Source organism: Lagopus muta, chromosome 3, assembly GCF_023343835.1.
Source record: "Lagopus muta isolate bLagMut1 chromosome 3, bLagMut1 primary, whole genome shotgun sequence".
NCBI lineage: Eukaryota > Metazoa > Chordata > Aves > Galliformes > Phasianidae > Lagopus > Lagopus muta.
In genome coordinates this window covers 58330599-58351387 of record NC_064435.1, presented here as the reverse complement: position 1 = coordinate 58351387, position 20789 = coordinate 58330599, and the positions used below count along the sequence as shown (strand labels likewise).

General features: G+C 44.0%; 1 protein-coding gene across 1 annotated transcript in view; it reads left to right on the top strand.

The window, feature by feature from the left end:
• Window positions 1–20789, top strand: part of RIPOR2 (RHO family interacting cell polarization regulator 2) — a 58172-nt gene that overhangs the window by 29899 nt on the left and 7484 nt on the right. The window contains 13 exon segments of the mRNA XM_048938828.1: window positions 333–411; window positions 639–662; window positions 1652–1705; window positions 4215–4364; window positions 5242–5305; window positions 8858–8901; window positions 9919–10044; window positions 11382–11530; window positions 12270–12399; window positions 14696–15385; window positions 17893–18077; window positions 19851–20019; window positions 20629–20764. Of these exon segments, the coding sequence (XP_048794785.1) occupies window positions 333–411; window positions 639–662; window positions 1652–1705; window positions 4215–4364; window positions 5242–5305; window positions 8858–8901; window positions 9919–10044; window positions 11382–11530; window positions 12270–12399; window positions 14696–15385; window positions 17893–18077; window positions 19851–20019; window positions 20629–20764 (2000 nt within the window).

Genomic DNA, 20789 nt, shown 5'->3' with positions numbered 1-20789 from the left:
GTATAGTCCTTAAGATAACGCTTCTGATGATAAGGGCTTTTACCAACCAGACACGATAGCAGCAATTGGAAAGCACCAGCCTGTAAACTAAGCAGAAGATAGCTTACTTGAAGGTGGTTGTTTAACATCAGGAAAACACTGGGCTGCCTAAACAAATGGCTTCTAATTATTCTCAAAAAGGCAGCGGGGAAACTGTTTTTAGAACAGATCAATACAGATCAACTTTTTGAGGAAGGCTGTTTGTTGCAGAGATTTCCTTGTATAGTGCTTAGGAAGCAGCTCCGTGACACGCTGCAGAGCTCATGCCTCCCTTCTCTGGTTTGTGTTTACAGCGAGTATCTGGAAGTGCACCAGACAGAGCTGGACAAGCTGACTGCTCAGTTAAAAGACATGAGAAGAAACTCACGCCTGGTACGTGTCATACTTGTGATTGTTCAGAGAAGCACAGTACCCATCCAGAGGTACTGGAACAGGCATGGGCTGGGAGTGGGAAACTGGGCATGTGAATGCATGATCTTCGTCCCTTCCAGCTCTCGTCTTGGTTTCGATTTCTATTCGCTGATAAATATTATTGTCTCACAGTGCTCTGGCACTGTTGTGTTTCAAAATAAATTACAGTTTCATCTTCTCTGTTGCAGGGAGTCCTGTACGACTTAGATAAGGTATGTTACCCTTTTTAACACTTGCAAGGTAGCATTGGTATTTGTACGATGTGCGGAGCTGGAAACTCTCAGCCTGCTCTAGCAGCCAGGCTAATGTCTTTGATGCAGAAGTTACCTGCAAGCCATTGAATCAGTTGCTTGTACAACTTTGCCCTGTAACCACCAGCAGGGGTGGGAGGCTGGCAAGGGCACATGCTGGGTGTCTACAGGCCAACTCCAGAGGGACAAGCCAAGGGCTCAAGCAGCTGCCTTTCGTCTTACGTTTTCTCCTCTGAGTGAGAGCCAGCCAGCGCTTCATGGCATGAATATTCAAAAGAGCAGGACAAAATCCCCAGAGAAGCGAACTGTACAGAGGTGGGCTTGCTGATAGCTGCCCTTGGGGTAATTACAGCCTGTGTGATCACTGCTTACTCCTGCTCTGGGCACTGCTGGGGGGGGGGGGGGGGGAACAAGCTGAAGAATTGAAGGTATTCCTTCTGTATGGGAAATTTTGGCTGAAACAAAATAAAAGCCCTCAAAAGCTTTTCCTGAACTATTTGGCTTTTTTCAGTTGAAATGCCAAGCTTGATTTTGCTTTCAAAAACAGTTTATTCAGGAGAATAGGTTTTGAAATGCAAAATCTTACCCGTTTTAATATAGGCTTTCAAAGTAGTGAAAATACAGAGGTTTTTAAGCCAAAAGTGCTCAACTTACTAATTTCAAATGAACTAGGGAACTCGCATCAAAGAAAATTGTTGCAGACTCTATCAGAAAACATGGCTTTGTACCTGAAAGCATATTATGTGCAGATATCAGCGAGCTCCATTTTCAGCAGCAGCTTAGTCACAGTAAGGTGGGACAGTTGAGGCCAGATTCATGGTCAGCAATGCCTTGCATGCATTAAGGAGGAGTTCCTCAGACTCCTGGGGATCTGAAGACACAAGCTAGAGTGGAAATATCTTGCAGATGTGTTCACATGTGCCTCACTCTCTACTTTCTGTTTCCCCCAGCAAATCAAAGCAGTTGAACGATACATGAGGAGGCTGGAGTTCCACATTAGCAAGGTAACAAGCACCCCAAGCATGTCCTACATTAGAAAAAACAACTCCTGAACCTAATACTGCCCCCTCCCTCCACCTTCCAGGGAGGTGGATTTGACAAAGCCTCTCCCAGATTCAGTATTTTTGCTGGTCTCGGTCATCTTGTGCAGCTTCTGCTGCATGGTTTGGTGGGCTCACATCCTCTTGATTGCATTGGTGAGAATGAGTGTCTTGTACCCAGCAGAGGTACGCTTTGTGATTTATACCTATACAGTTTAGAGTTGGATGAGGCCCACAACATGCGTTCTCTTGGTTATAAGCATATCTGCTAGTTATTAGTTACTTTTCTGAGCCTGACAAAAGAAGGAATTATTTTTGACGGAGGAAATGCGTTTTGAGAGCCATTTGAAAAGCATTCATACAGCTTGAAGTGCTCCAATTATGATAGTCCATCAAACCTTTTAATTTTGTGTTCTCTTACTCTGAGAGCTGAAAAAAGTCAACAGGCAATAGGCTGAAATTTTGTTCCCCCAGCCACTTTCTTTCTTGCTGGCAACATGAATGGCAAAATTACTGCTTGGAGAACATTTCCATTCAAGACCTTCCCACTCCAGTCCTTTTAAAGCTAATGGTTTCTATGCTTGTAATAGGAATGAAAGGCACCAAATGCAAGAGGGTAACACTGGTCACCTGAGCACATTAGTTTTCTTCCTGTAACCCACAGCAACAGAGGCAGGAGAAGTAGAGTTGCATTGCATTAAAACTGGTGGGCTTGTTCAGGTGACAGCACAGTTTTGTTTCAGATGCCGGAGGGCTCTTTTGACCCTGTGCTGAACAAGGGCACCCGCTGCATAGGAAGCAAAGGGTGAGAACAGTGTGCAGCAGCAGACCACACTCATTTATTGGGGCAGATGAGCATGTTCACACTGGAGATAGCAGCACAAAGTCAGTGCTCCACCCTGATGGCAGGAGTCAACTCCAAGAAATGGCCATTTGTAGGATCTGTCTTTAGCTTAGGGAACAGTGCTGACTTAGAAGTGGTAAAGTGGTGGGTACATCACCAAGAAAGTTTTTCCTGTAACTCTGAAATGTCAAGATGCTGCCTATGGCTTCCATTACCCTTTGCTGCACCATTTCACTTGCAGAGTAGTTCCCATGTTGGTTGGAGAACCAACAGTAAGGGCTTCTGCTATCAGGAATATGTCTGTCTTGTACGAGTCAATGTCGTGTTTTGAAGAAGTCAGGATGAGCAGCCCCACTCCAAATAAATAATCAGTGACACCTTTTGCTAAAGATTAAGCAGGCTTGAAAAAAAAAAAAAGAAAAAGAAAAAAAAAAGAAGACAATTGCAGCACACCTGAATCAGGATCATTTCTAGCACAGCAAAATGATCATAGACTAACAAAGCCAAGGTGCTGGAAGCTTCCACAGAAAGAAATTCTGCGAAAATCCATGAGAAAGCACCAGCATGGGTAGGGCAGACACTTAATGACAGAGAACAAAGGAAAACAGTTATTCTAGATAAAGAACACATATCATTCCATCCTCACAGGGACATAAGAAGCAGGAAGAGATGCATCTTTCTCTTTTCCTCTCCTCCCCCGATAATGTCAGATTAGAAAACCTGTTTTCTCAACCATAAATTAAACTATACCATTGTAGACTTCCACTGGACAGCTTGGATGGTGTAAAGCATATACATTCAGTGCAGGGATTAGAGAGAAAAGGAAAACCAAAGCATGAGACACATGTAAATCCACTGCAGGCTTGATCCAGGTGAGACTTCACATTGTACATCACCAAATATTACAAAACCTCCAGACTGCTTACTGAATGTCTGGTGCCTCGGCCATGCCAAGGACTCTAAGAAGATCACAAGGAAATTATGCAAGCATCTATGGAGCTGAAGTTCAAAACTGAATTTAGCTGTTTCTAAACTTTTTCTTATTTGGGCTACAACTCCTAGTTGTTGAGGATTTAAAATCACCCCCCCTTCTCCCACTATTACCTGTCAGTCCAATACTGCAACAGTCTTAATGCATGGCTGGTGTTAGCAATACTGAGGACACTGCTGTCCCTAAGAAATGTGCCAATTAGCATGCCCACTCCCATCTGGCAGTGTGGACATCGCCCACATCTTTGAAAGAGCACTTATGACACCAGTATATTTATTTTAGAAGCTTGCTGCGTTCCTCCTGTACAGCTGCAATTGCACGTGTCCCAAACTGGAGGGAAAGGCAGCAGCAAAACTTAAGGGCACACAGGGTAAGCAGATGAGTTGCTGCAAAGCATCTGTTATCACAGTAATGAGATTTATGCAGTAGAAGATACTTCTATCTTGTGCTTTTTTTTTGGTCAGCTGTGACAGTATGACAGCTTCACTGACAGCTTCATTCATCCACTCACTCTCCATCTGAGGGTTTAATCGCTTGTTTGGCTTAGTTTCCTTGTAACACAATTGTTTTACTTCATTGAGTTCTCAGTTCATCTTTTTTTTTCCTCCCTTCCTCACCGTTCCTGTTGTTTGCTCTAGGTGGATGAGCTTTACGAGGCCTACTGTATTCAGAGACGTCTCTGTGATGGTGCCAGCAAGATGAAACAGGCCTTTGCAATGTCTCCTGCCAGCAAAGCAGCTCGAGAGAGTTTAACCGAAATCAACAGGAGTTACAAAGAATACACAGAGGTATGTCTTCATCCATTTGGCCTTCCATTTTCATTGTTTAAAGGCCATGAAAACTTGGCCGCTCATTTCAGTGATAATCACATCCAGATAAAAGGGTTAGATGTAAAACCACTGAAGGAAAATTGTTGTTTTCTCGTGAATGCCTGCTATCTTACAAAGATGGGTGACATAAACCCAAAGAGTTCTTTGAAATAATAATGGTTATGTTCCAAAAGACCAGGGCTATACTCCAGGAATCACTGCATTTAAAGAAGTAAATCTGGCCCGAACCTACATATGTCACAACCATACATGCTCTTTCCCATCCTGCAGACATTAGGGTGGCAGGGTAGCTAGAACAAGCAGACATCTTGTGCTCTGCATCCAGTTTCAATTGCTGTGATTACTATCTATTTTATTAAACCAGCTGTTTAATTATGGAAAGTCTGATAGTGCTGCAAACATCACAACGCACAAGCTGTGGCATCCTGCCTAGCTCTTCTGGGGAGGGTCAAGTACCCATCTCACACAGTCTTTATTTTTAATGTCGTCCATGTTTCTTGGGAGATTAAAAACATGCTGGGAGCTACTGTGGCATGGAGCTGCTGCTGGCCCGCATCCTGGCTGGAGAAGACAGGGACAGTAGCCATGCTATCCTTTAAGGGCCACAGCTGCCCACTGCTAATGCCAGGATTAGATCTCAGGGTTACATTCAGCTTCGGTGTGAGCAAGTATAGCTCAGCTGCTGTTTTTAGGGCCAGATTTTGCTAAAAACTGGAGTAGCTCTTGCATATTGATTTTAATGAAAAATACCTTCCCTTTGCATAATAGAAGTGTTTATTTCCAAAGGAAAAAAAGGAGGGTTTTTCTGACCTTGCTATTCTGTCTTCCTTAACAGAACATGTGTACCATTGAAGCAGAGCTGGAAAACCTGCTGGGGGAGTTTAGTATCAAGATGAAAGGTAATTACTTTTTCACCTTTGCTTTCACTGAACAGCAGAAGTCAGTCTGTGCCTGGTACTGAGGGAACTGAGATGCTTTGGTTTTATATGTACTTAGAAGCTTGCTTTCCCCTCCACTACACTAATTGCTGAGCCTTCAAACTCTGACTTGCACATCTACCTTTGGAAAGGATCACAGAGCTGGGGGCAGAGTTTGCAGAGAGATTCTTCCAATAAAATGATTCATGTTTTCAAGGGAGACGTGATAGTTAGGCTCACCCAAATGCTCCTCCCAACAGCCAAAGCAATTCAGTTTGAAGGCTACTGCACCTTTTGCCTCTATCCCCACAACCCTTTAGGAGCTACATGAACATCCATGGAGCTGAACTTCAAAATAGTAAACCCGAGGCCATACAGCACAGAAAGCAAATTGCATCAAGCCCCTCAGGGTATTTCCATAGTTGCTGCAAATGCAGTGTGATGCACAGTTCAACACAAGGTGACGCGTTGCAGAAGGTATCAGGGCATCACTAACAACTGGGCTGAAAAGGCCTGGCCCCTTCTCTCTTGGATACCCAAGTCCTGTACAAAGGCCTGTGGGCTACAGTGAAGCAGAGAGCAAACCACAGATAACAGCTATATCTAAACATTCTTGTACCATGAAGAAGCCAAATGAGAAATTAACAAAGAGAAATACTGTATTACTAAGTATTTTCTAATTAGGACACCATGACTCCTATCTAGGCCACTTTCTCCAGGAATGGGAATCCAGTAGGACAATCCAACTTTTGCTATTAGCACAGCTAGAGCAACTCCAGCACAAAAGCCTAGTGATCACATTGCAAGCATCCTTTCATTACACCACAGCACAGCCAACTGTGCTACTAATTTTAGAATCCAATGTTAAAACTCAAAGTATTCCTCCCCCCAACGCTTACCTGTTCCTAGCCACACCAGTGACAGTTATTTTAGTGCACTCTGTTGCTTATGTGAAAAGTGAGCCAACCCACACAGCACCATCAGGAAGCAGGAGGCCTATGCTGTGCTTTTATGATTGATACAGGTATGGGAAATGTTGATCACAGCCTGAACTTCTGATTGACCACCTGAGGTGAGCAATGAGTCAGGCACAGGAGCACAGGTGAAGGCAATTCACCTGTGCTACCAGAAGAGGGTGGAGCCTGGCTCCACCTCTCCTGGACCCCATTTAAGTTGTGTCTGGTTAACCCAAAGACTGCCACTGAGGAAGGATCTCTTTTAGAGATTGCTTTTTGTGGAGCTTATTGTGAACATTTTTCATTTATTATCCTTCCACCATGATAATCCTACTTAGCCTAACCTCTGTACACCTATTGATAGTACAATACTTTTTTTTTTTTTTTAAACCTAATCATTTCTCAAAATAAAGATAATAAGCTTGCTAGAAAGAGCGGTAGCTCAGGATTAATCAGCTGAAATTAAACAGGAAAACCCAATATGGGACTGTAGGAAGTCTGAGTGGGTAAGCCAAGTGCCTTGTTATGATGCACAGGGAAGTGCCCTTGCCCCTCTTTGAAGCAGACAGCAAAACACTCAGGTCATTCTTAGAGCAACACTAGTCCAGCACTGAAATCCACCTGCCCACATTCCTGCACTTGAGCAGAGCTATGCATGCTGCAGAAGGCTTCAGGGCCCTGAATGCAAAATACGTTTGTGTTCTGATATCTTACATAGCCACCTAGCAGCCAACCTGTCCTGCCACTAATTGCACTGACCTCTTCAAGGTGCATCAAGGGAGGTTCAGGTTGGATATTGGGGAAAATTTCTTCTCTGAAAGAATGGTAAGGCACTAGAACTGTCTGCCCAGGGAGGTGTTTAAGAACTGTGTGGGTGTGGCACTGATGGACGTGGTTAGTGGAGATGGGTAGACAGTTGGACTAGGCGATCTTAGTGGTCTTTTCCAACCTTAATGATTCTATGACGAGAGCCATTGGTTCCTGCTATACACTGAGGCCCCAAGAGCTGCTCGTCACCAAAACCTACGTGCCTTGTGACAGTGATTTGAGCTCAGCAGCTGTGCACTGTTCAGTCTGCCCATCATCAGGCTGCAGAGACCTGAACAGCAGCCTTAAGACCTCATTCCTAGACCTCAGTTCCTGCCTAAGCTGGTGCCTGGCAGGGCCTGTCACTGGGCACAGACCTCAGCTCCAGACAGAATGCACACAGAGGCCCAAGCCACATCCCCCCCCATCCAGTGAGCAAAGAAGGGGCCTTTTATGTTCCTCAGATGCTTTCAGAGATGCGTCCCAGCAGAGATCAAATTCCTTTGTAAAAGCGTGCCTAGGGAGAGGGGAGCAGCAGTGGAGTGCTAAAAAGTTTGAATTATTTATAAACAGTAAATAAATTAGACAGGAATTGGTAATATGAGCTCTGAACAAGGGCATCTTTATTCAGCTAAGCAATAGGATGAGTGAAGAAAACTATTTTCTGATGAAAGAAATGAATGATCAGCAGATTACTGGGACAGGCCGTGACTGCACAAGAGGGATCTAGTTGGTCCCAAAGTCTACCTGCAGCCTGGTAGTAGAAGCCAACGTTAGGGCACAGCTTAGCTGTGCTGATGCTAATAAACTCTTTCTCTCTATGAAAGTACCAGCAGCAGCTGGTATGAGAGGACAGAAAAAACATGGTGTATTCCTGGGGTGCTGAGCAGCTGAAAGAAATGAAGCAATTATTTTTTCTTAACAAAACAAATGCAGTAGCTACCTAATAAAGAGATCAGTGAGGAAGAAGAGATTCCCTATGTAGAGGGTTGGGCGACCAGAAAGCAGCCAGTTTTCCCCGTCCTGCAGAAGGGCAAGTTACAAGGCCAGGAGGGGGGTGGTGGCTTCCCTGGGACCGCAGAATGGTCACGAACCCCAGGAAACTTTCCATTTCATATGTATGGTGCCTATGCAGAAATAGCATCATGACATCCTTTTAAGAAAAGCTCTCAAGCAGACAGTGCAGCAAAGCTCTTGTGGCATATATATCACCCCTCTGGGGAAAGATGGGATAAATCTCATATTACAGAGGTCACTTGTGGTTCTTGATGTAGTTAGTACTCAAAGACACTGGGGTAGTACAGCAGTGGTTACACCATGGATGCAGGAGTCCTTCTGCCTCCCTGTGTTTCCACTAGGAAGTTATAACACAGACTTCTTGTTCAGACTTCAGAACAGATAGCTGGGGCTGATTTGGGTTAACCAGCAAGAACTGCTGGTAATCAGCAGCTCGCCTACGCCTTGTGATAGTCAGAGCATGAAGCCCAGCTTCTGAAACCAGATGATGTCAGGAAGCTATTTCCTCTGTTTTATAGTTATTACACAAAAGGGAGAAGTATGCTCAGAGGGAAAAAAGCTGGGAAGTGCGAGTCTTTGATATGCACAAAACCACTACATGATGAATTTCTGTACCAAAGGAAAAAAAACAACCATCCCCATAGAGGGTGGGCTGACAGGGCTGCTGCCCTCTCTTGTCACAGCTGGTGGCCATTGGGTAGACGCAGGGGGCTGTTTATCTGCACTGACCCTCACTTTCTGTCTCTCTCCCCAGGTCTGGCTGGCTTTGCTCGACTCTGCCCTGGGGATCAGTATGAGGTATGTAGCACTTGGCTTCTGGTTCAACACAAGAAGAATTAAAAGGGAGGCAGACTCCTGCTGCATTTTACTCTGCATTGAGCAAAACTTACTGACATCTACATGCCAAGAAACAGCTGCTAGTTTTCCTGTAAGCTTTCTGAAAATCATTGCAGATCTCTATCTTCCTGTGTTAGGGCATCTGTCACAAGACCTGAAAATTACATTTGGAGCACTGGGTGATAGCTATTCCATGAACTACAAGACTTTTTTTTTTTTTTTTAAATGAAAATAAGGCTTTTTTCTTGTGTTTAAGTGTCTCCCAGAATTAGGGCATGCTTTTCACCATCTTGTTCTCAACAAGCATTTCCAATTCTTCTGGAAATAAAGCATATACCTCACCCTACATATGCAGCTCACTGGACAGGTCATTGCAAACATTCTTAACTGTATGCTGGAGTTTTCTTGAGGAAGCAGAAAGACACAGAATCATTTATTTTGAAACCCCAGTGCTACATGCTGTGAAGCTGTGTCAGTATCTCAGGTCACTGCAGTGACCTAGAGAACATCAAAAGCAGGTTCATTAGAAATAGGTTAAACTAAAAGTCTCCAGCTCTGTCCAGCAGGGAATTTGCAGTGGTTTGATTATGGATTCCCCCTACAATCTGCAGCTTGCAGCTGTCTTGGTCATTGATTCCCCACTCTGGCTATCATCAGTTTCTCCCACCACTTTCATGCCTGCAAGCCTCTGCAGGCCCAACGTTGGTGCTGGTTTTACCCAGCCAGCTCTGAAGTCCATGGCAGCCATACCAGCATACCACCTCAGTTTGAGGTGTTGCACCACTGTCACTCTGTTTTCATCATCAGCCAAAGCCCTGCAACTGCAAAGGCCTCTCAACGGGGGACAGCCAAACCCCGCTTAGCCTACCCATCAAGCTGTAGGAGTTAGGGAACTGCAAAAGGTGACCTTCCCTTTCCAATATTTGAGCATTAAGAGAGCATATTGCTCAAGATAATAAGAGGAGTTTTCTTTTTCAGATTTTCATGCGTTATGGTCGCCAGCGATGGAAATTGAAAGGCAAAATAGAAGTAAATGGCAAGCAAAGCTGGGATGGAGAAGAAATGGTCTTCCTCCCTCTCATTGTTGGGCTGATCTCCATAAAGGTATGCATACTAACTTCTCTGCCTGCAAGCAAGACAAGAGCCAAGAGACTGCCTTTATGTGCACTATCAGCAAAAATACAGAAGTAGATCATGAAACTTCTTTGAAATGAGTCATAATTAGTATTTCAAGCACACTTGACTAAAAGAAGTGCCATAGTACTATGCAGTCCTAGATGCTACAAGGCTAATCAGTTTGGTAACCCATGTGGGAGAGGTTGTCTTAATGCTCCCTATATAGGCACCTTTACCAACGTAACCCTTGCCTCACATCACTCTCCAGCAACTCTTAGTTATTTTCACTAAAGCAACATAAATCTATAGAAACCTTTTTGCTAACAGTATTCAGCAAAACAACAACAAAAGCAAACTGAAAACCCAAAAAAATCCACTACTGATGAGTTAGTTAATGCTGCTCAGATAAGAGAGCAGCATCTGTTGATCTGGAGAAATACAGAGGTCTCCAGTTCAAACACACGCAGGGGACAGTCAGGTGTAAGTTGGAACAGCCCCAAAGCTCAGTCCTACCAACCAGCTGCACTAAACAAACTTGTGCACCTGATTCTTTTGCAGTTCTTACACAGCAGTTCCCAAAGTTTAACATCTCTCTTCATGCCTGATTCCAGATCCTGTCCTCTGTACAGGATCTGCATGTATAACTATCCCTCTGAATTTTCAAGAAAAGAGATAAATGTACACGTAAGCTTGAATAGTGCTGTATTCTACTCTTACTATAAAAACTTAAATGGTTTTATGTGAGATTTTTTCCTACTAGATTTGTACAAGTCTTTACCAAACACCATTATAGATGTAATGATTACATAGGTTCAGAGTTACAGGAAACAAATACAGAGAAATGAGTCTCTGTATTAGGGGTTACTAGATAGGCAAACTTTATTAGGAAATACACTAATATGAAAGCTGCCTATTGCAGAGAGAATATTAGATGAAATCACAGATACACTATGCCTGCTACTGCCATTCCCTCAGACTCCACATACAGTCACTGTGGAAGAACAAATACAACACAAGACAGTCCTTGGTCTGACCCAGCCTGCTTGTTCTCTTCTGACACCAACAAAAACTGTGAAGTAAACATACAAGATATGCCTGTGTTTTGTAAGCATGATTGTGTGCAATCATACATTTATGAAAAAGAGAAAATAAATTTTCATTTTTCTGTAGTTTTTCTGTAAGTAATGAAGACACAACAAATATAATCATATTTTAAAAGCCTTCTAGCAAGAGGCCCAGTCCAGAAAAAAACCAAAACCATTTCTTGTAATTAAGGATTACAGTACCTTGCATGATCATGGATGTCCTGTTTTTTTCTCTTGTAGGTGACAGAAGTGAAGGGACTTGCTACTCACATCCTTGTAGGAAGTGTAACCTGTGAAACAAAAGACCTGTTTGCAGCTCGGCCCCAGGTGGTTGCAGTAGACATTAATGACCTTGGCACAATCAAGCTGAACCTTGAAATCACCTGGTAGTAAGTAGAACTGGTTGGATGGTCTCTGTGTCAAGTGGCTGTTTTAAAGAAAAGTGGACAAAAATCACACAGAAGAGATCTATCAATGTAGTCTCTTCTCTCTTTGTGGGAAAAAACATGGTTTATAAGCTGGACTTTGTGGGTTTTGTATGTGGTGTGAAGGCAGTGGGAAGTTTCCTAGCACTGTCTATCTGCAGTGGTAAGCATGGGTAAGCTGATAATGTTTGGATTCAGAGCTAATTCTCAGTGTGTTTTAATGAAATAGATAACTGTCATTTCTTAAGCAGCATTATTGTTTTACTTCTACAGTCATGTATGCTGTTTCTTGTAATCCAATAAACATGAAGCTAGCAATGACAGCAACTGATTTCCTTTATAATACAACAGCTCTATTAGCTACTGTTAACTCTACTGAGCACCTACCTTGTTATTACATGTTCTACCTGTCAACTCTGCTTCAAGAATACCCTTCTTGTGAGAAGCAGGCAGTACTGCATAAAAGGTTTCTGAGAATAAAATGCTTTTAGAAATGAAAACTGTACATCTGAGCCTGCTGCTTAATTAACATTTTAAAACACTCCAGTTAAAAAAAATGCCAGCTCTGAGATTTGATGTGCTAATAAACACCCTTTTCAAAAAATCCTTTCTGTGGACCTGAAATTCCTTCTCCATCAGCCTAACAGTGTTTTTTTAATTATTATTTTATTTTATTTTATTTTCCCCATCTGTGTGCTTGCAGCCCCTTTGATGTGGAGGACCTGACCCCCACCACGGGAAATGTGAGCAAGGCCTCCGCTCTCCAAAGGAGAATGTCCATGTACAGCCAAGGCACTCCAGAGACGCCAACCTTCAAGGATCACTCGTTCTTTGTAAGCCCTCCTTGGCTTCATGTTTATGTAATGAGAAACCCTAGCACAGTTCAAACACTGCAAATGCTTCATTGCTTTCTACATCTAGGCTTTTTTCCCTGGTGTCAGCAGGTTACCCTCACAGACGCTTATAAAGCAAATGCATTTCTAGCTGCTAATCCTCAAAGAAGGTGACGGTGGTCCTGGCATGCTATATGGCCAACTACCATGTAACTGTTCTCCCCTGACTGCTGTGTTACTTGAGTAATCTCTATAAAATCTCTGTTCTTCCTGTAGCAGTGGTTAAACAGGCATTGCCGCAATAGTATTTTTAATGCGTCCCCTGGTAAAAAAGAGATTTGTAAGGTGCTCTTAGATTTTGTGTGAAACAACTTCTGAATGCTTTATAAGGACTGCATATTAAGCTGAATAGGCCATCTGTAGAGATGTGAATTTTACAAGTGCTGTGTCCTGTGCCTGTAATTTAAATACTCTGCTGCAAAGCATTCAGTTAACCTGCCCTCCTTACCATGTTTGCTTTTAACTGTTGAAGAAATGGCTGCATCCCCTGCAAGACAGGCCAAGGTTGGCAATCTTAGATGCTCTGCAAGACACTTTCTTTGACAAGCTTCGGCGCAGTCGCTCTTTTAGTGATCTGCCATCGCTCAGGCTAAGCCCCAAAGCGGGGCTAGAGCTATATGTGAGTCCTGGTATTTGTGTGCTGAAGGAGTGTATCAGTCCCCATGTGGCATCTCCATTCCCATGCATGCCTTGTGTGCTGCTTTCTGGTGCAACTGGCTTATTTTGCTGACTGCTGACAGGGGAGAGCGTGAGTGTGAACCCACGCTGCTTGTGGTAAAGCAAAGTTCCTCTTGGTTTCTACAGGGGTAATGTTCTGAGTGCAGAGAGGAGTGCAGAGCAGGAGCACAAGCCAGTATGGTATTCTTAAAAATGAAGTTATTGAAAATGGCGTGCCATGCTGATTGATGTTACACATTTGCTGAGTGACTTGACTTTCAGCAGTAAAAGAGAGGTTGAAAGTGCACTCATGTGAGGGGAAAGAAGAAATAAGAGTGTCGTTATGTCTAGGGAAAAAAGCTGCTGGAAAAATGATGAAAATTTCAAACATTTTAACTGTGAGTACCTTGCCAACACGGGAGTGCCTATAGTTCCTTCCAGCAAATTGTCAGCAAAATACTAGTTGCAATTCATCTGTGCTGTGCTTTTGCATGAGTTTGCCACGTAATGAAGGCTAAAATTTGCTTCAGAGCCCATCAGTGTGAAATTTCAGGCTTTAATTTATTACATTCTGCCTCCAGGCAGGTTCTTGTACTTCCCCTCCTTACTGCTTTTTGCCTTTCTTTCCGTTCTAAAAACTGTGTAAAATAATAGAAGGATGTGTACTACAGCTCTGAGATGCTTCAAACCTGATAGCAGGGAAGAAGTCAGCAGAAATGTTCTAACACTCTCCAGTGTGCAGTAAGTGAGTTTAACATGAGATTAAGGCAAAATTTGTGCGTCAGATAGGCAGTGGGGTCAGGTAGACAACCTGCAGTGTTGTGTCCCCATAGGTGAGCCAGGGGTGAATGTATATATGTGCTGATAATCACTCTGGGGGGAACATGTGATATCATTTTTGGATCAATATATGCTGTTTTTGTTTCCTAAGTGATCAGTATTCTGCTCAGTACACCACCACACAAATCCTTCTGTTTCCTTTTGGATTAAGTTCGTGTTGAACATGATTCTTGTGTAGCTCACGTTCAGCAATAGGCAGAGGTATCTGCATGTGGTTGTGTACTTTCTACAGGAAAGGAATAGCATGGTCATATCCCCATTAAAATGATGTGACTGGAGAAACTTTTGGAGCAGACTGTTTTACAGTTTAGGGATTGCTACTTTAAAAGTCAGGAAATAAATACAACAGAAATCTGTAAGAATGTGAAAATGTAGCCAAGATAGCTTGAGTGCAGCCCATCAGGAGGATTTCCCACAAGAAGTGGGGTAGTGCCATGGAAGTGCTGTCAATTTGCTTAGACAAACAGTGCTTGGTTGCTCCTGTGGGACATGCTTACCAGAGCTCTTGACTTACCCCAAAGAGATGTTGAACCTAGAGTTACCAGCAGAATCCTTCTGGAGTCGGGAACTGTGCCAGATGAAAGCACAAGTTGGACTTCAATTTTCCCATTTCTCAAGTCTTGACTGCTTCTCAAATCTTATTCCTTGTATTTGTCTTTCCCAGACACATAGATCATTTTTTTTTTCTTTCCAATGAGACATGAAAGACATTTTCTCTCTTTCTCAATTCTCTTTTCAGTCAAACTTGCCAGATGATGTCTTTGAAAATGGAACAGCAACCACTGAGAAGCGGCCTCTTTCCTTCACTTTTGGCGACCTGCCTTATGAAGACCGCGTGCCCCCTGCCAACCCAGCAGAGCCCTCCTCTGCTCACGTCAGCTCCAGCCCCGATATCACCACCACTGCTACTCAGCACCGAGCTCACAAGTCGTCTCAGAGCTCGAGCCCAGACTGCAGCAGCAGTGACTCCTGCGGAGACTCTGTCCCTGAGCCCAAGGACCTGCCATCCTCCGGAGAGGCAGCAGTGACTGGGATCAAGGCCACCCCCAGGGCACATTCTGAAGCTTGCCAAAAGCCCTCCGATGCCAGGAGCGATCGTGTCTTTATAGAGGCGAGCGTCCCGGTGTCTCTCCTGCAGGACACAGATGAAGGTTCTGAACTAAAGCCGGTGGAGCTGGACACCTATGAGGGCAACATCACCAAGCAGCTGGTGAAAAGGCTGACGTCTGCTGAGGTGCCTGGGACCCCAGAGAGGCTGCCATGTGAGGGGTCCATCAGTGGGGAGTCAGAAGGCTACAAGTCTTATCTCGATGGAAGCATTGAAGAAGCCTTGCAAGGGCTTCTCTTAGCTCTTGAGCCTCATAAAGAGCAGTACAAAGAGTTTCAGGACCTGGACCAGGAAGTGATGCATCTGGATGACATCCTAAAAGTGAGTACATTTTCGGAAAGTACTACACTAAAGGAGATCTGAGCGAGTAGAATCTCTTCCTCTTCCACGCAAACATCAAATCAGAGATCACTAAACAGATTTGCTCCTGTTGGAGCACCCTTTCACAGTGTTGTATTTTTAAGCATGTGTCTGCAGTGTGCTGGTGGTAGCCTTGTATGCTTGAGCAATGGATCCTTTAATCTACTCAAAACTTGGGGGAAAGAGAAAAAGGTACAATGGCAGAGGGGCAATTACATTATGCCTTTCTCTGCAGAAACCACTTGAGAGCCTGTTAGTTGTGCCATACTGGAGATCATATTATAGCCAATCTTCTGCCTTTAAAATTCACAAGCCGCATCCTTGGTGGGTGTACTTTGGCACTGAACTACACAGAGCTCTGCAAAGCTACACCAGCTGAGGATCAGGCCATGTAGGCATGGCAGCTGAATTTTCTGAACTGCCAAGGTGATTTTTGAAGCGCAGATCCTACTGAAGGTTGCCATTCCTTCCTTGCTTTTTTCCCCAAGCCTTTTCTCTTTTTCCCCCATGCATTTTTAAAAGAAGAAATCCTGTCTTTACACCAGGATGAACCAAACACATTGGAGATTGGAAAGAAGTAATGAATTTTGTATGTGTGTTGTTAGTATGTTGACTGCTGATCACTGTGACTCATATCTCCCTGTGAATAATAACTCATGATATGTTACTGAGCAAATAGTATCACATGGGAAATAATCATTTCAAATGCTTCATATTCATGTGCAAGTTGGTCTGATAGTCATTTAAATCTCATCCTTTAAGTACAAGGCTGAGGAGGAAGGAGGGAAGCATTCATCTTTTTTACAAAAAAAAAAGCCCACAGCTTTGTTAACATCTTTGTTTCCATTGGTGCATGCAGCTGCACAGTATTTCCCCAAGCTAAGTGGTGTGTTTTTTTTTTTTTGACAGTCTGCAGCCCCTGATTTTTGTACTATTTCCTCAGTATTTGAAACAGGCAAAGCTACCATTACTGTTGATTTTCAACTTCATGGCTGCTCCGCCATGAAGTTGAGTGTCCAAGCAACACAGGGACAATGGAGACTGCTCATTCACTTTCCGTTTTTTGGAAGCCATAAAGGGACAGGCATGGTGGGAGAGAGGACAGATGTGCAGACAGGAGCCCTGCACACTGGGGATGGCTGCTTCTCCCAGACCTGCTTTCCATCTGCATGTGGCTATTAACCAGCTTGCAGGTGGGTGCACAGCATCCCCAGTGGTTATACTGGGCTCAGAAGGCTGAGCTGGTATCCAGCTGTGTCTGAAGAAAGCTTTCTTGGCCATGTCAGATGGTCAGAGAAATATGAAGCCCACATGTTGCTGTTGCTCTTGCCTGAAGAAGCTGCACTACCAGCCTCGAAAGAAGTAGCAGCTAAAGCCATCTGTGCCGCACAAGTGTGACAGCCCTGTGGAGATGTTGTGGACTGTGTTTGAATAGTGAAAGACTGTGCTGTCAGTTCAAGATGACAAGCATCATAAATGCTAACATACAATTTGCAAACAAACTAGAAGCAAAACTCCAAACCTTGACAGTTCTAGAAGAGCCAAGTCCAGACTCAGAGGCCAGCTTGTTTTCTTTTACTAGTTGAAACAGAGTCCTGGTTCCTACTTGGGACTGGAAGATGCAGCTTTGTACCTGCGTCAGTGGTCACGCAGTGCATGAGGTGCAGAAGTCCTCACACAACTCCATCTGCTGATCATCATTTGCTCTGGCAAAGTAACCTTGGCATCAAGTCTGTGGGCACACCTGGATGAACCACCACATGTAACCAGGGCTTTGGTACTTCCTGCAGCACCAGCAAGGCCTTGGTGGTATTTCATCCCAGCAGTGAGATAGGATGACTTCCTCCCTCTCTAGGCACTGTTGGTTTGCAGGTTAGAATGCTACCTTTTTCTGTCACCTAGGAAATCAGTGCATTTTCCTTCATAAGCAGTGTGGCTTCAAAGGCCACAGAAGTCCTCTCTCTTCCATCACATGTATACCTCTGCAGATGTGGGACCAATATGGCTTAGCTTCATTGGAGTTATATCTGGAATACATTCAGTAGTGCCATTGTATATGTATTTATATATAAATCTGCTTTTGTACCTGTAACAGCCATTATGCAATGTGCCTTTCTTTTTCAAATTCCAGTGTTCTAATTACCATCTCTCCTTTTGGAGGATGTTGAAAGCTGTGTCACTTGGACTTGAGATGTACCTGTTCTTTCTATAAAACGTGCTGATTTTTGCCTTTGCAGGTCTTCTCTTTGGGTAAAGGAGGAGGTAGGAGGGGAGGAGAAAGGGATTTTCTAGTTTCCAGGCTTTGATTGTGTATGCTATGAATATGAAGGTTTGAAATGAAATACCCAATAAAATGAAGTATTATAAATAAAATGAAGAATTTGAAAATTTTAAGCTTTATCCTTTATGTTTTTCTTTCAGTAGTAGCTAATATCTGGGGTTTTCATTGGTTCGTTCTGCTTTTGCAGTGCAAGCCAGCAGTAAGCCGAAGCAGGTCCTCCAGTTTAAGTCTAACAGTTGAAAGTGCTTTAGAAAGCTTTGATTTCCTGAACACCTCTGACTTTGATGATGAGGATGGTGGTGGTGAGGAGGTTTGTAATGGTGGAGGAGGTGCAGACTCAGTATTTTCAGATACTGAGGTTGAGAAGAATAGGTAAGTTTGTAGCAACTGCCAGCTGTGCTTAAGCCAAACTGATCCCCCAGCTCTTTGTTGCTAACAGAGGATCCCGGTGCATACATTATTCAAGGAAGATTGACAAATCCTGGAGGAGTTTATAGGGTCAGAGGGTTTCCGGTGGCTGCTGCGTACCAAATCTTTAGCTTCCAGGATAATCTTTTCAAATATGCGCAATCTGCCCCCCAAAAAGAGATGGGTAAATTAAATTAAGCTGTCATCGATACTGGCAGAGCCTCTTCCTTGACATAGGTTTGGACCTGGCTTTCCTTGGATGTAATTACTAATTCCTCTGTGGTTTTTCCCCCCTCCCTTTGTCTTTTCTCTCTAGCCGAATGAGTCTTTGCAGTGGATTAAGCTTGTCAATAACAGTAACACAGGGCCAGATTTAAGCAGCATGGTGTAGGTTTCCTTTGGAATGTAAGAGTGATGACTGGTACTCTGTCCATGGCCCTGCGTGTTACCTGCCCTTCTTTCATCACTTCTGGTCTTCTTGAGGGGAAAAAAAAAAAAAAAAAAAAAAGAGAAAAAAAAAAGCTGTGGTGTTTTGTGTTGTGGTTTGCCATTGTTGTGTGACCGTAAGATGCTGTGTTTTGATCATTAGATCCTAAAAGCACATCTGCTTCCTTAGCACTGCCTGCGTGTGGCACTAGAGCAGGAAAAAAGAAAAAGCAGAGCGCATCTTCCCTCAGCCCACATGCTTTTCAACAGGGAAGCTCTGCTTCTCACACCTTATCATGGCCCGTTCAAAACAATTCTGAGTGCAAACGAGCAACAACCATTCGGTTCCCATCATTTCTGTGTTGCCTCTTCCCAGGCTGAGAGAGGGTGGGAAGAAAAACTCAGAAAATTGTGTTGCTTGCTGTTCTGGTATTCTGAGCTTAGGTCATTGATTTAAAGATTTGGCTTTAAGCTGGCACTTCATCATAATTTTAAGTTGAGCAGAAGAAATTGAAGTCAGTTGTAAGCTAACTCGGAACCTAACTAAAATCTTGAAGTTAAAAATCTCATGTTCCCCCCTGGGCTCATCCCAGACAATGTGGATTCCTGCTTCCACTTTTAGCTGCATGCGACTCAGTGTAAGGACCGCAGGCACTGACGCTCCCAGCCCTGCAGCCAAGCACACTTACAGTCTGGGGCATGACCTCGGGCTTTGTATTTAAACACAGGGAGGACCATTTGTACAAGACGAAGTTGGAAATAATGATTTAAAACACAGCGAGAACAGCTTTACATTCTTACAGAAACTACTGGCAAACTAAGCTGTACACAGTGTGCCTAAAGCAGCCTATGAAAATATCATGTCCCATATTCCAGCAGTGGTTTCCCTTCTGCAGAGACCGTTGAATTTAGCACCAGAAAGATGCTGATAGCCTAGACCTGCTCTCAGCAGCTCAGTACTTGAGACAGTACAAACTGTAATGCTATTTCTTCTGGACTAATATGGGAGATAATTTGTTGAGAGATGGGTGTTTACCCCCAGTGTTTGTGCCTCTATGTGACAGCAAGGTTATAGACACTTGCTGGTGCAGACACCACGTTGTTCAAGGCCTGTCCCTACTGTGCCTCAGGTACCTCTGCTCACGCGTGACATGATGTCTTCATCACCATGTTTCTGGCTTTCTAAGGGCTGTGTGGTCCCAGGGCGCTGCTTTCAGCTCTGCTCCGTGCTCGTTGCCCATCTCTGAGTGAATGTGTGTCTGTCTGCCCAGGCAGCCACAGCCCCACACTAACCTCCTCCTCCCTCTGTAGTTACAGGACTGAGCACCCTGAAGCCAGGGGCCACCTCAGCGAAGCCCTGACTGAGGACACAGGGGTAGGCACCAGTGTTGCTGGCAGCCCTCTGCCCCTGACCACAGGAAGCGACAGCCTCGATATAACCATAGTTAAGCACTTGCAGTACTGCACACAGCTCATCCAGGTACTGAGCAAAGTTCATTTTTGCATTATGTTTTTACCTTTTCATAGGGATAAATGGTTTAACAAGGCCAGCGAGTGCTGGGATGGCTGTGGTGGCAGTAGGAACCTCCCCTCCCCATATTCTTCACCCCCACCACAACAGTCCCAGCATTTGGGAGAAGACTCTTCAACCTCAGATATAACCAGAAGCCCACTGTAGCAATGCAGAACAACTCTAATCCCAGTCCACATTAGCACTAAGCTGGACACTGCTGACTCACAAGTATGAGAAAAAGGGAGTTTTGGGCTCGTCTACAAGAGCACACAGTAAATATGCAGCTGAGGGAAGCAGGCTTGAACACTGTCCAGGTTTGATATGAATGATGTTGGACTGCTGAAGGAAATGCAGATGTCAGCAGCAGGGAGTATTGGCCATGGGAAAGCACCAAACAGAGGCAGCTGGGCAGGGGATCAGAGCCAAAACAGAGCAGAGCAACAAGAAATATTTGATAATTCCAGGCAAAGAATTTGCCATTGCATTTCTTCAGGTGCCAGGTGTTTCAGAGGCTTAAGTTTTGTTTTGAAGCTTCAAAATGACTCCTTTTCTTCCTTTCCACCTTGTCTCCATTAGCAAATTGTCTTCTCTGGTAAAACACCATTTGTGACAAGAGACCTCCTTGATAAGCTGTCCAGGCAGACTCTTGTGATGGAGAATATTGCAGAGATCAGCACCGAGAACTTGGGAAGCATCACCTCCCTTACTGATGGTAAGAGAAACATTAGGGGGCCTTC